The sequence below is a fragment of the Malurus melanocephalus genome, unplaced genomic scaffold, assembly GCF_030028575.1.
Source record: "Malurus melanocephalus ecotype Western Australia unplaced genomic scaffold, MMel_1.1 scaffold_845, whole genome shotgun sequence".
In the NCBI taxonomy this organism is placed as follows: Eukaryota; Metazoa; Chordata; class Aves; order Passeriformes; family Maluridae; genus Malurus; species Malurus melanocephalus.
In genome coordinates, this window is record NW_026624077.1 from 137,281 (window position 1) to 152,408 (window position 15,128).

Below are 15,128 nucleotides of genomic sequence, written 5' to 3' on the forward strand. Positions count from 1 at the left end.
CTCCAGCTGTGCCAGGAGCAGGAAATGAGTTGGGGACAATCCCCAGTGGGGGACAAGGGGATCTCTACCCCTCTGTGACCTCTTCCTGTACAACCAAGAGCTTCCAGCCCTGCTGCCTGTGGAGCCTGAGGGTTCCCTGGGCCCACACCGTGGCTGTGCCTGGGACAGTGACAGGGAGGGGAGGAGAAAATGCTGAGCTGATCCCAGCGCTGGGGAAAGGACATGGAGGAGGGGTTGAAGCCMCAGCAGGAGGCACCAGGACGGGGGAAAATCCGAGCCCCTCCTGGCTGCTGAGGGATGTTCAGAGCACCCCAGTGTGGATACCCTGGCCCAGACACAGCCTCCCCCTCTGCCCCCGGCTGGGCCACCTCACAGTTTGCTGCTGAATCCACACACACCCCCACCCATCCCTGGTTTTGGGGGGACACAGCCCCTCACCCCCACAGGCACCACCAGGCACAGTCCCCCAGTCCCCACCACGGCTGGAGGTGACATCCACATCCCACATCCAGGATCTCCTTTCCAAGGCCAAGTCACCCTTCCCGGGAGCAATGTCATGACCCCCGTGATGTCACTCCGTGCCTGCCGGGGGCTCTCTCTTGCCACCCTCTCTGTGTCCCTTTGTCAGGGCTGTGACTCAGGCTCTGTTTCTGTTGGCCTCCCCTGTGTCACCGCCTCAGCTGGAGAATTCCCCCAGCTCTCCACGCTGCACTGAGCACGTTCCCGCTCCCGCCTGTCGCTGGTAATTAGCGCGGCTGACCGGGTTTCCTTCATCAGCGCTAATTGGCCAGGTCTGTGTTTATGCCTTCCCCTTCCTGGCTCCCGCCGAGCCCGGGGGTGATTTTAGCGCAAGAGAGAAGAGAAATGAAATTAAACTCGATGTGCTCCCTCTCTCCACACACAACCTGACACTGAAACCTGCAGCTGCGACACGGGGACACCACGGGGCTCGGAACACTGGGGGGGCTGTGGCTCCTCAAGCCAAACCCACCCCTCGAGTCCTGCACAGCTTCTTCGTTCCGCACCAGTGGTGACCGTCACCCATCTGGGGACCCAGTGGCTTGACCGTCCCTTGTTCCTTCACCCACAGCCCTCTACACCCAGCCCCAGGTGCCCGGTGGCATCACTGCAGTGTCCTGGGGCGATGCCACCCCAGCTGTGACAGCCCATGGATGACACCTGGAAGTGCTCAGCCCTGCCCCCATTAGCAGCGGGTCGATGTGATTGATCCCCAGCATCCCCCGGAGCTGTCCCTAATGCATTCCAGGTGATCCAGCACGGCAGGGACAGCAGCTCCGGGRCTGGGGGCAGAGGGCACCGTGTCACGGGGGTCTCACGGCACCAAATTCCTGCTCTGTCACTGCCCTGACCCCCGTGGCCTCCCCGATGGTCTGGGACTGGGGACTGCCTGTTCCAAAGCAGGAAGCGCACACGTGTTTGTGTGAGTGTGACCGGGACGGCCCCATGTGCGCAGGGAAGGAAGGAGAGCTGGATCTGTGGGATGCCAGGGAATTTGGGGAGAGGGGTGTCCCTCTGAGAGCTGCATGGGGATTTCCAGGGGTCTCTGTGCAGCAGGGTGGGGGTTTGGTGTCTTTATGGGGCACGGGGGGATTTGGGAAGTGTCTGTCAGTCTGCAAGGGGGGCTCGGGGGTGCTCTCTGTGTGTGAGGACAGAGCCGGGGGTTATGGGGGGCAGAGGGTGGGACCACAGAGCTACACATGGATGGAGACACTGGCGGGGATGGATGGGAACACAGGAAAGGGAGCTGTGCCCTGTGCACCTGGAGCCTCCTGTGCTCTGCTAACAATGGGGACCAGCTCCCAAACCCAGYCCCGGGCTCTGTCTGCCTGTCCGTGTGTCTGTCCGTCTCCCGGGGCTGCTCTGCCCCCGCCTCCTCCACCCTCCCCCTCACATCTGGCCAGCAGCAGYTTGTTTTTCCTCCAGGGTTGCGACACCCTGAGCCACGGGATGTTTTTCCTCAGCCCGTGCTGGACCCTTCCGCAGGGAGAGGGTGGGGGAATTGTCTTGGYCAGGGAGTTCTGGTCACGTCTGAATCCCCTCCCATCCACTGTCCCCAAATGCAGAGAGGGGAGACCAGAAAAAGGGGAGCCCAAGCCACGAAAAGCAGATCAGAGCAGGGCTGGAGAAGGGAGAGTGAATCCCTGCTGGGGATGGGGCAGGGTCTGCTGCTCCAGACTCTCCAGGACTGGGGAAGAGTGGCCAGACCACCACCAGTGATGAGAGGGGCAACTGGATCCTCTTGGGGCTGGAGAAAGGGCTGTAACTAGGGACCCCATGGTCTYCCCAGTCATGACCCACAGCCATTTCACCCTCCACTCAAAGGCCTGGGGGAYCAGAGGATGGGGGTGCCCCAAGGGCAGGCCTGGGGGACACAAGACTGGGGTGCCCCAAGAGGATCTGCACTGCTGGAGCCACCCCCTCCCTGCCCGAAGCCTGAGCCCAGCAGCAGCACTGGGATGGACAGACCCCAACTGTGCCTCCCTCTTCCTGCCAGAATAAACACCATTCATTCAGAAGAAACCATTTTATTATTTTTTTTTTCCCAAAGAAAAAAAGCAATATAAATATTAGAGTATAAAACTTGCGTGTAACACATCRACATTGGTCTATATGGGTATAAGAAGGATATAAGCATATATATAATATATAAGTATAATTCAATATTAGACACATTGAAAGGGCAAAACGTGTTTCATTTCACGTACACTYGGAGCACAGACCACATGGAAAGAAGATACAGAGAAAATTGAAAATACTGATGTCCACAAGTTAGTTACCGCGATTAAAAATAACACGCCACTAAATACACAACACTCACTAGGCTACCTCAGATTGCAGATTAAAAAGAAAATATAAAGACTACGATTCAGCTACAGCGTTTCTAGAGGAGGGGGGCAGGTGGCAGCTGCAGGGGACAGGGTGGGAACCGCTCCCAGTGCAGCCAGTGCCAGAATGGCTGGATCCAGATGAAACACGGTGGATGCTCCTGCTGCCCTGGGTTTGGGGAGGGGGCAGGGGTGGGGAGGCTGAAAGGGCTGGATCTGCTYGGGTGAGTTACGTGTTAGTGATTAAAAAAGGAAAAAAACGACACACACCCCCTGGGAAACTCAGCACGGCCCCTTCTTGGCCACTCCACAGCTCCTCTCCTGGCTATGGCTACACAAAACCCCCATCTGCCTCCCCGGAGGCTCAGAGCTGCTCTGCTATGGGGAGCTGACCTGGTGCTTTGGTGATGGGCACATGGAGCAACTCTGATCCTCATCCTTCAATTCTCCCCGCAGGGTGCAAAGCCCAAAGCCCAAAGCGGGAGCATSCCCTCCTCTGGGCTGGCCCCGCGTGGTCCCGTGTGACACTTCCCCAATTACTGCCCCCCGTTTTGCAGCATTCTCCCYCTACTCTTGGGTCCCTTGTCTGGATCTGGTCCCCAAACGCCACCAAAACAACCATCACTTACTCAGTCACCAACTCTGCACCAAAGCCATGCACTGGCAGCTCTGGAGATCCCACCCCTTTGGGCGAGACCCCACAATAACCGCCTTGTAGAGCCGCCTTACCACCCCAAACAACCTTTGGGGCCCTAACAAGAAGCAATGAGTTTCCCCACCCRCCTGAGCCATCCCACCCCCTCCCACCCCTTCCCCAGGGCAGCTCGGGTGGCTGCCGGCGCGTTCACACCACGTGGGCATGCGAGGACTTCTCCGGGTCCGTGGAGCTACTGCGCTAGTGCAGGTGTGAGGTGAGGGACGTGCATGCAGACACCGTGTGCAGACAGTGAAGCGTCGTCCCCGTGTCCCCTGGGCGGGGACCTGGCCAGGCCTGGCCGCGGGGGAGCGATGCTCTCTTAGCCTTAATCCCATAAGAACATTGACTGTACATATAAATATTTACTGCAAAGAAGGTTTGAGATGTGTCTGCTCTTCGGAGACCCCTAGAACCGCCGGGGCAGCTGCCGCACACCTCGGCAGGCTCCTCGTGGAATTCCCTGCCTCTCACACAGCAGGAGGGCTTTTTCCTTTTCATATTTCAGGCCATTAGTGGTTACACTTAAAAGAAAAAAAAAACAAACCAGAAAAAAAGAAAAAAATGTTTAGGATGCAGCTTTGCCATATTCCCTTTGACTCATGCAATATAAACACTTATTTTTTATTTCTGGATGACGGGTAAGCAGGAACTGAAGCACTCCCTACCAACTTCCAAAATCCATCGCTATCATTGACTGGGGGTGAATTTTACGAATGGAAAATTTGAGAGCAAAGAACTGGAGCATGGGCTCTAAGCTAGGAACTTCCTTTTCCTTTCCAAAAAATAGTTGAAGGGCTATAAATTAAAAGATCCACATTAAAATTATTTACACTGGGCAAAGCCGAGCACAAGCCTTGTGCCTTTCTCGGACTACCTGGGAGAAAATCGGATCCAAAGACATGGCAAAAGACCTTCCGCCTTTGCATATTCTAATACCCGAGGGGTTGTATAAAACATTATTCACAGGGCACTTGTTTGTGTTCGGTTTAGATTCCGGATTGGTTTTCATCATGAGAYCTGAGAGCAGCGAGCCCCTGCTCTCAGCTCTGATGATGACGAGATACATTCGCAGCATTTCCTAATTCTGCATCACAAAAAAATTCACATTCGTCCTCCGGCCTGGGCTGTGGTTTTGGGGGAGTGCTGGAGCCGGCTGCCCTGTAGCTCTAAGGTCTCCTTCTTCTTCTTCTCTACTTCTTCTCCTTCTTCCCGGATTTCTTCTTGTTGCCTCCGGCGGGGGCGGCGTTCTTGGCGTCGCGCTTGCCGGCGGCGTTGGTGAGGGTGGCGTTGCTGCCCGGGATGTAGACGTTCTGCCKGTAGTCGGGGACGTGCTGCAGGGTGAACTGGGGGCCGTAGCGGGCGCTCAGCCCCATCGTGCCATTGCCGCCGCCCAGGGTCGAGTTACCGTCACCAGCTTCTGTGGGGAACGCCAGGGGAGGGGGGAAAGAGAAGGGCAGGGTGTTAAAGCCAGCTGGAGACCCCAATCCGAGCCCCAGCAGCCCCACAGGGTGTCAAACCCACCGACCTCACCCTTCTGCTCCCTACAGAGCTGTGCACCCTGGCACAGACTCCCCCCACCCTCCCCAAACTGCCCATTACAAACATTGTGCAGTCACACCATTAGCGATGCATTAAAGGAAATCCGATATTTATTTATTTTTCCGCCGCATTTAAAACCCTGCCCGCGGTATTTTTCTCCAGCCAGGTTTATTCAGGGAGCAGGACACAAGAGGTGAGGAAGAAAAACCCTCCCCTGCAATACCGCAAAATGGCTCTAGGAAGCCGAGCACGAAGGGAATCAATGCCAGAGCGTGTCTGATGGTCCAGATCCGGGAGCAGGGGGAGGGGAAGGCAAATTCATTCCTGTCGCTATGCAAAGCTCCAGCACGGAGAGAGCAAGCCCGGGAGTGGGGAGGGGCGCAGGACCCCCCCGGGATGCTGGGGCTCTGCTGGATGGTGGAGACCAGATGGAGACGGGGGGATGTGCGGGGGCAGGGGGAGAAACGAGCACGGGGGGATGGCAGAATCCAAGTGATGCTGTTGCCATGCGCTGCTGCACGATCTGCTCCACTACAGCTGCCTGTGCGCCGCTCAGGGTGGGATCCTCGCACAGCCCTGCCTCAGGAATGGTTCGCTGAAACACAGCCTTTGYATCAGATMCTGGGCTCCCATCTCAGCCTTTAACTGCTCCTGCTCATGGCTGGGGCCAGGCTCTCCTCAGAGGCCGGGGACACCCAGCAAAKGCACACAAAGGCAGAGCCCGGGGGTGCTGCTTCCCCCTTTCACAGGCTGAGAGATTGTGGGAATAAAGRAAAACGATGAGCAGAGATGGTGGGCTGGGTCCCCTCGTGTTTCTCCTCACTCCAGATCAGCTCCGTGCACACCCTCGTGTTGTCTTTGCTTTTCCCTAAGCAGATGGAGGTGGCTAAGCCAGCCAGAAAGCTGGACAAAAAGCTGGACCTCATCCCACCGTTCCCCTGAAATATGGCTGTGTACAAATTCCCTTTGCAGGGGTCGGAAGGATGAAGCAACTGCAGTTTGAGAAGCTGCAGCTGCTCTGTCGGAGCGGGTGGAGAGGAAAACAGAGCGAGGCCAAAAACAGGCGCGATATTGTGCACTGGGGCGGGGGCCGTGGTGTACAAACACAGCGACCCAGCGTGGGGAAATGCCTCTCACTTCCTGCCCTGGAAGCGTTCACTGCAGGACAGTTCTTTCAGAGTCCCCATTGAATGGGTTCCAGAACTAGCAGGGCTTGGAGGAGCTCGGGCTGGGGGGATGCATCTGTAATTGGTGATAYTCACTGCTGGCCCTCTCTCACCTCAGCAGGAGCTTATTTCATTAGCAAGCAACTCAAGCCCACAGCATCGAGGTATTACAAATGATCCCCACGGGATGAGTGACTGGAGATATGCAGGGACCATCCCACAGGTGGACCACAGCCTCCAGGGACTGACCCCAGTGAGAGGCYGGGTGGACTCGAGCACTACCCAAGTCCCCAAGAATTCATTTGCACTCCCAGAGCAGYTTTCACCAGGGAGAAAAGGGCTCTGGTGAAGTTCCCAGCCTGGCAGTCGGTCCCGGGTAAGGGAAACCGGCTGTTTCTAGGTAACACTGACATTAAGGCTGAAAAGAAGAGAGAACAGGAACAATAGAGGGTTATAAATGGGCACAGAGGTGCTCTTGCCAAGCAAAGCACTTCGGCTCTTGCTGCTGGAAAGGTCACGCTCAGCCTCTACCAGCAGCCTGTCATTATCCAAAACTGTCCTGAGGAGGAAAACAAGAATTTGGGCTTCGGCAAAAATAACCAGCGAGTGGCTCCATCGCCCCCGTGGGTGGAGGGCAGGCCAGGGGCAGCCCTAGAGCACGTGTTGCTGCAGCTGCTGGTGGGGCTTTCAGGGGTCCCAAAATAGTGTGTCTGCCCCTGCCCGGGGGGACAAGGACCTCCCTGGGCTGCCTTTCCGTCTGCTCTCYCACCATCCCATGGCACCTCTATAAATGCTCACTGGAAGGCAGAGTATTTTCAGGACAGGATGCCTGCCCTTGAGTGTCTGGTGCCCTGGAGCATCTGTGCTCCTTGGGCTGTCCTAGCAGCTGCCTCTGCCCATTCAGATCGCTCAAAACACTGGCTCTCCGTATTTTTCCCAGTGGCAAGGGAGGGAGATCCAGTGGAAATGGCTGGGAAGGGAGATAGAAGTCCTACAGCAGTCCTGGAGGAAATCAGGTCCCCAGGTACTCTGACTTGTGATGGTAATTTAACCATTGGGAAAGAGATTTAATCCTCAAAGGACTGGGTCATGCAGGCTCTGCTTGCCGCTGAAGCAAAGGATAAAGCCCTGGCCCAGGGTAAGGACACATCCAGGACATCCCCTGTGTCCCACCAAACAGAGCTCAGTGGGTGAGAGAAGGATCATTTAAATGGCCAGGAAATCACACCTAGGGATGGGTASCTCAAAGCTGCCCCTAATCAAAGCCTGCTGCAATCAACACTATTGGCTTAAAGAGAAAGCAGAAACTGGGGACAGAGAGCAGCAGTGACATGAAAACTGTGCTGGAGGGAATGTGTCGCCATCCACACACCCAGCACAGAAARGACATGAAAAGGATGGATAAGGGAAAGCCCTGATCTGGAGGATGGATGTGATTTACATTGACCCCCTGGGCGGGCTCGAGCCCTGGGAGAGGTTAGGACCCTTCAGACTTGTGGACTGGGGGAGATTTGCTGCAATAGGGCCCGGGGCTCCATGGAAGAGGGTTCTTAACCTGGAAGGGACCCGCTTAGCTCTGATCCTGGGGATTGCCAGAGCAGCAGCCAGAAAAACAGCTTTATTTAACCAGCAAGGAAACCGGATCTGGAGATGCTGGGTGATGATAAMCACATGCAACCCCACGGGCTGTTTTTCCATGGCCGTTTTTCAGAGCAAAGACACATTTTCTCATTGTCTCTTTCTCCTGAGTGTAAACAACTCCCAGGTCCCAGACCTCCGTCCCCTTCCCCAGCCATGGCAGCTGTCTCCAGGCTGCCTGGTGTCTGTGGAGCAGCAAAGCTCAGCCGCAGCAGCTTTCCAAGAAAGCACCACCAAAGCCATTCCTCCTCCCTCRGATTCCTCCCCTCCCAACAGCTCAAAGAAAACATCCTAAGCATTTTGCACAGGGCTTTATGGCTGTGCTTCTATTTTTAAATCAAGGGGGGGAAAGACTTGGGGTATTTATAAATAAAGGCTGTATGAAAACCAGTGCTGCTCAGAGTGATAATTGTCTTTGTCTCATGAAAAGCCACAGAGACTGTGGGTGCGTGGGAACATCCCTCCCTGCCCAAGGCTTCTGCACAGCCCTAAACCAGAACAAACCAGCCCAAAATGACCCCAAACCACCTCCCTGCGACTACAACTGCAAAGAGGCAGCAGCAGCAGCCAGTGAGGATGACCGTAGCGAGTTGAAGGTTCTGCAGAGGGACCCGGGGAGCTCCTCTGGACACAAGGTTTATTGGGAATATTGAGCCAGGCATTTGCTGTTCCCCTAGTCCAGCCTGTAGCCACAAGCAAAACTTCCAGCCTTCTTACCCTCCTCTCCTTAGAGCAAGTTTAGTTTACTGTGACACTCTGGAACCAAGTAGTTTATCAAATACCATCTCCAGAGTGGCTCTTTGGTGTCACACAGCCACAGCACATCCAGATGATGTTGTTTCATCACAAAGGAAATAGTCTGGGTGGAAGAGGTGTCCCTGCCTACAGCAGTCAGGTGTCTCCCCTGCCTGGATCCTTCCTGACCCCTCTCTCTGCAGGGACATCAGTGCTTTTCCACCAGCTTTGGGATCTGATGAAGAGGAACTTTGGAAACCAGCCCAGCTAACCCAGATAAATCAGTCCCACAGTATCTTATCTATCAGCATGAACCCGAGACGGCCCCACCAGAGCAAGAGTCAGGGTTTTCCCACAAGTGATGAAGACCAACCATTGGCTGAAGCCAGGATCATGGCTTGGAGCATCTCCGTGTCAAACTGGTTGTTCGGCCAGGCTCCAGCTTCCTCTCCATTCTGGGAGCTGTGGGAAAAGAAAACAAACAGCAAGTTACTACAGTTCAGCCACGAGTGGGCTGGTCCAGGCATGCTCTAAATCCTTCTACTAAAAAACACTCAGGAGCCAAGAGTCTTTCAGAGRTGTCCATCCCTCACCAGGCTCTTCAAGAGCAACTTCAAGCAAAAGCACTTGGGGACCCAGTGGTGCTTCCAGCAACACCCACCTAACTCCTGCTGCCTTCAGAGGCTACAGCCACACCTCCTCACCTCAAAATCCCATCCTTACAGAACCATAGAACCACAAACTCACAGAAGCACAGAATCACAGAAGCACAGAAGCACAGAAGCACAGAAGCACAGAATCACTGAATCACTGATCACTGAATGATTTGAGTTGGAAGGGAACTTGAAGATCATCTATTCCAACCCTCTGCCATGGGATATAATGTAATCCCTTCCCAAAAATACAATGTAATATCAAAAACTGCTGTCCTAAAGCCCCAGAGGTGCATATGCACCCTTGTATGACCAGGTCCTCTGTCCTTTTGCAGGCTCTGTAGGGTGAATGCACCTTTCAAGCTATTTCAGGGCACAACTCCATTCTGCAGCTTCATTCATCTGATGGAGGGTGAGAAAACCCCATGGTGTGGTGGGCTTTGGGATCATAAAGGAGCAGCTGCCCGGCACCACAGAACTTGCTCTGAAAAGAGTCCAAGATCAGTCAGGGGAGGCTGGAGCACAACGGAGAGGAGAGCAGGGAGTGTCTGGGCATCTGCCTTGGCTCCCCTTGGCTGCTGGGGGTGCTGAGCACCACAGATCTGCCTGGGAAAATTCAGGGGATGCTGACAGATTTTGGCTGAAGGGGTTTTGTGACTGAGGCCACAATTAGCACTCTGTACAGTCTAACAAGCCCCGCTTTCATGTCTGCCAGGTGTCAGCTGTGCTCAGCCACCGCTCACTGGTCAGGGCTGCGCTCCCAGAGCCCCTCCAGAGCCTCCACACTTCCTAAACATCTCACCAGCTTCCTGCAGTCCCCTCTGCTCTGTCCCTAAATGACCGTGCACTCCAATCACCACTCTGAACTCACAGCTCAGTGCTCTGACCACCCACAGCCCTTCCCACCCCCTGGGATGCCAGGATTTACCCTTTTACTGTGTGCTGACTCCCTTGGGATGAGGGTGCCCCGCTCTTGCAGCTGGGAGCTCTCCTGCAATCACACAGGGGAGGATGTGGGGCTGGAAAGCCCTTCCCATGAAGAGGCCTTAGCCCATTTCCCAGGAAAAAGTTCAAACCACCAGGCTACAAGGCACAGAGGTGACCTCCTCCACCACCGTGGTCCCAGCCCTTACACACAGACCCCAAAGCCCTGCTCAGATGGCAACACCTGATTCCTTGATCAGATCCCAATACCCTGCCATGACCCCAATGCCCTGCTCAGAACCTGAATTCCTGCTAAGACCCCGAATTCCCATTCAGACCCCAACACCCTGCTCAGATCCGAAAACCCTGCTCAAACCCTGATGCTCTCCTCAGAACCCAACGCCCTCCTCAGACCCTGCTCAGCTCCTGAATTCCTGCTCAGCCCCCGAATTCCTGCTCAGCCAAGCTCAAGTAGCCGACATCCCCAGCTCCAGGGTGCCCTGCTGACAGCTCGGTGCCTGAGCACTCAGCACCCCGCACGCTGCAAATGCCAGCGCAGGCACGGCCGGTGCCAGCTCAGTGCCACGTGCTGGGCACCAGATGGGCTCCTCATGCCCTGCTGAGCATCCCCCTGCCCGAGTGCCCCTCCACCTGCACTCTCACACACAGAACAGGCTCAACATGGACATTTTGGAATTGGGGTGGACCCACAGGATGTTCTCAAAGGTTGGATCTGTCACTGTGACCTCATAGCGTGGGAGGACACTGCCCCAGCTGCATCAAAGCTCTGCGAGGAGAGAAGCCTTGTATGCACAGGAGCTTTCACCAGCCCTGAGAAATCCTTCCCTGGGAGGGTGGGGAGGGAGGCACAGGGTGCCCAGAGAAGCTGTGGCTGCTCCTGGATCCTTGGAAGTTTCCAAGGTCAGGTTGGATGGGGTTTGGAGCACCCTGGGATGGTGGAAGTTGTCCCTGCCATGGCAGGGGTGGAATGAGATGATCTTTAAGGTCTTTTCTGACCCAAACCACTCTGGAACTCTGAATATTCATTTCAACTCCCCTTAAAACACAGTATCAGACTGTGAGGATGCTGTACGGACACTCCAGGTGCTCTGCAGAAAATCTGGTCCCCAAAAACCTCTCCAAAGACGTGCAGGACCCGTGCCAGACCCACAGAACCATCCCTCCCTTCCCGTAGCCCGTGCCTGATCCATCCCCAGCCGGGCACGGGGCGCTGCTCTCACACCAGTTAATCTTTAGAGGATGCAAATAACCACTAATGGAGCAGAGGCTGCCCCGGCACGACCCTGCAATACCTGCTGCCCGTGTGAGCATCCCAGGGCATCCTGGGCACTATTTATAGCCTTCCTGCGCGCCGTGTGAGTGGCACGGTTTCAAGGAGGCCAGAAATGAGCCGTGCTCGCCTCCTGAATTGATTCCTGCGTGGTGGCTGCGCCGAGATTCCTCGGCCATGGATCCCCTGCCCCACGCTCGGTGTCCTGCCAGCGCCGCGCAGGCAGCGAGGACAAGGTGGGGACAGCCCTGGGGCTGGTGACCTGTTAATGTCACAAACAGGGCTGGGAATAGAGCCCCGGGCCTGATCCAATAAAGGACTTAGGAACCTAAACTCCATCGCAAACCACAACCCATYCAGCCACCAGTTAACCCCACCAGTTCCTGCCCCCCATCCCAGCTGGAAGCTGAGGTTCCAGGTTTTTCAGGGCTTCAGGAAAGCTGCTCAGAAACATCCCTGAGCCTGCCAGCCGCTGGTCCTGGCTCTGGAAGCTGCCCAGACATGATGGTGGTACCCAGAGACGAAGGAAGGGAAAGCACAAGAAAGGTCTAAATACATTTTGTTTGTTTGTTTGTTTGTTTGTTTTTTAATGGCAGCATTCCAGTGTTTTGAATGCTGTTTTGAAATCAGAGGCTCAGATTCAACTCCCTCTTTGATGTGGCAGTGCCAGCATCACATTTTCCACCTCCCAGAAGACTCTTCTCCCACCCCTCCTTCAGGCAACAGGCTTCCCTGCACAGAAGTTCCTCCTGCCAAAGCCTTCATGCCCTACGACAGTGGGAATGCACAGGAAAGGCTCACCCTGTGGTCAGGAAATTCACCCTCAGGTTCAGCAGGACCCCTGACCCSACTAAGCTCCCTCACCAGGTAGTCCTCGCCCCCCCACCCCAATAGCYCTTGGCCCCAGGGCTGCATGAAGGCACAGACAGGAGAGCTGRCACCACAGGGCACCAGACTGGGCCAGGAATGGGATGGAATGGAAGGGATRAAGGGTCTGGTTMRYCCCTGCAGCCTGYGAGGGGTCTGAGARGCACAGWCCAACCCTCCCAGTGCAYGGCACAAGGGGAGTGGCTGAACCARGAAACGTGGATCTTGCTCAGGTTGTTCTGAGCTCTTGGTTTAGAGCTGTGTGCCCCAGGGAAGGGGGATGTGCAGCACCAGCCAGCTCAGCAGGGACAGCTGGGACCCAGACCCTTTCAGACCCTTATCCTTTCTTCTGGTTGAGTGAGGGAGTGAACACATGAACTCCTCTAATGAGCCTCACAAAGCCCTGAGAGCTGTCACAGCCCTGACAGCTGTCCCCAAAGCCCTACATCCCCTTAATGCCCTGTGGGATCACAAAATCAGACAGACAGAGACATAAATCAGAGAATCCTACAATGSTTTGGGTTGGAAKGGTCCTTACAGATYATCTAGTGCTCCTGGCCCCCACACTTCCAAGCTGAAGGAGCTCTYTCAGCCTCTCCCACCCTGCCTTGGGATCCAGTTCTTGGGTCATTTTGGTGGCTCCCATACGGCCCTGATTTTGTTGCACTGGGGAGCCCAAAATTTGGCACGGGGCTCCAGGTGTGGACCTGTGAGTGTCGAATTGAGGGCAACCTCTTGTCCTGCTGGCTACAGCCTCACCAGTAAAACCAGTCAGTCTCCATCACAGCAAGGGTGCACTGGTGACTCATGTTCAACCTGACAGCCCCCCTATCCTTTTCTGCAACCTTCCTGCACCCAGTGTTCCCAAATTCTGCACAAAGAGCCCCGAGGCTGTGTGCCTGCTCTTCATGACGCCACATAGAAAAGCTATTTCAGAAATGCCTTAGCATTGCAAAAAAAAAGGTATTGAACTCACTTCTCCAGGCAGGAAATTCAAGTGTCTCAATTACTTGCAAAGCAATCATCCAGAATTCAGAGGCACAGAAAAAAAAAAAACAAAAAACCCAAGGGCTGTAATCTAAAAACATCCAAAAATAACTTCTCGCAGCGGAGAAGGCACACAGCTGATGGCCAGAGCTGGCTGCCTTCCACGGCTATAGGATGGGGCTGTGAATCACAGCTGTGAATCACTGACTCAACAATGAGCAGCCYTCCCCGCCCTGCTCCCCTGCCMGGGCTGGGCACACCCCAGAGCCCCCCTGCCACTGCTCCCCACTCACACACAGCCSTGGATGCTGCTGCAGGGATTCTGCCCACAATGGGAGGGCTGGTTCCTATGGAAATACTCCAAGGACTTGGCTGGTTTTAATACAAATGCCATTGATTCAATAGGATGTTTTTTCTAAAAACCCATCCCCCATAGGATAGATTTTTTTTTTCTCTTTGCTCAGTTCTACTACACACATCAAAGCTCAGGAAAGAGCTGGCTTTCATTTTCAGGAATGCTTCCAGCGTAGCTAGAACTGGAGAGRAGGAATCAAAGCCACATTTGAGACAAACCCGGGGGTGCAGCATCTTCAGGGGCTCAGGGCGGGATGGACACGGGGCACAGGACAGGAGCTGTGCCAGGAGGGGTGGGTACTGCCTTCAATGAACCTGGCTACGTGGAAATCATGGAATAACCAGACAAAAGGCTTATGTGGCAGCCCTGCCACAGCCCCACTGCATCCAACTGCATCCCAACGCTGCCCCGCTACTGAGAGCTTCCACAAGCACCCACTCCAGGGGGGCACTTGGGTGCTTTGCTCATCAGCTATTTTGCAGCACCCTCAGCCATCAGGTCCCTTTTTATCATCCACTTCCAGCACAAAATTATTCCACTTCGAGCACAGAATTATTCATTTCCTTGCGGGGTTGCCATGGAGCTCGTCACTATGGCAGCCAAAGGCCTCGCAAACATTTATTTGCACAACCGCCCGATGGATTCCTGAAAAATTGTTTTCCTTGCTCTGCAGCTGGAAACGCGAGCTGTAKCAGCGCCACAACAAACTGGAAAAGTTTATTCGTGCCAGAGCAGTGCTGTCAGAGCCCCAGGGGATGGAGAGGGCAGCTCAGTGCCCCAGGGACGAGACCTCGGCACTCTGAGGCGCCTGGCAGGGCTGTGAGCGGTGCCTGGGCTGGGGATTTTCCCGGGACACCCTCAGCATCTCCCTCCTCTTTTATTCGGGGCTTTCTGGCTCCTCTGGCARTGCCCTCTCCCAGCCAGGACCTCTCTCAGCCCGTGATCCCGGCTGCTCCCCCCCTTCCCCACTCCGGGCAGGAGGATGTGGCTGGGATTTACTGCTCCTCCCGGCTCTCCCCCTTTCACTCCCATTTGCACCCCAGCTCCGGATGTTGTTCCAACTTTCCCAGAAGACTGTCTGGGGCAGCACCCTGCCTCTCTCTCGCTCTGGGGCAGCACCCTGCCTCTCGCTCATCACCCAGCTCCCAGAGCCAGGGGTATCTTCAAGGCTGTTCCTCCAGCCCCATTCCCAAGCAGACCCTGCTCCCCACTGGCTGCCCCCCTGCCCATGCCCCCCGCCTGCTCTTTCCTCTCTCCCAGCTTCCTCCAAGGCCTCCCATCCCCCTCACTGCCTCCCACACACGGCTCCAGCCAGAGGCAGCAGCAGCAGCAGCAAAATCTCATCCTGAGCATTCCCAGGCTGGCAGAGTGACAAGTGAGAGGGAGCAGAGCCGTCCCTGCCGGTGCTGAGCCTCCGCTGTGCCCGAGGC

General features: G+C 55.4%; 1 protein-coding gene across 1 annotated transcript in view; it reads right to left on the reverse strand.

Annotated features, from left to right (window-relative positions):
- Positions 1-2,530: 2,530 nt before the first annotated feature.
- LOC130585197 (uncharacterized) overlaps positions 2,531-15,128 on the reverse strand; it is a 37,660-nt gene continuing 25,062 nt past the window's right edge. The window contains exons 6-7 of the mRNA XM_057385581.1: positions 8,995-9,083; positions 2,531-4,960 (exon numbers count right to left, since the gene is read on the reverse strand). Coding sequence (XP_057241564.1) covers positions 4,734-4,960; positions 8,995-9,083 — 316 coding nt within the window. The 3' untranslated portion in view covers positions 2,531-4,733. The remainder of the gene's footprint in view (positions 4,961-8,994; positions 9,084-15,128) is intronic.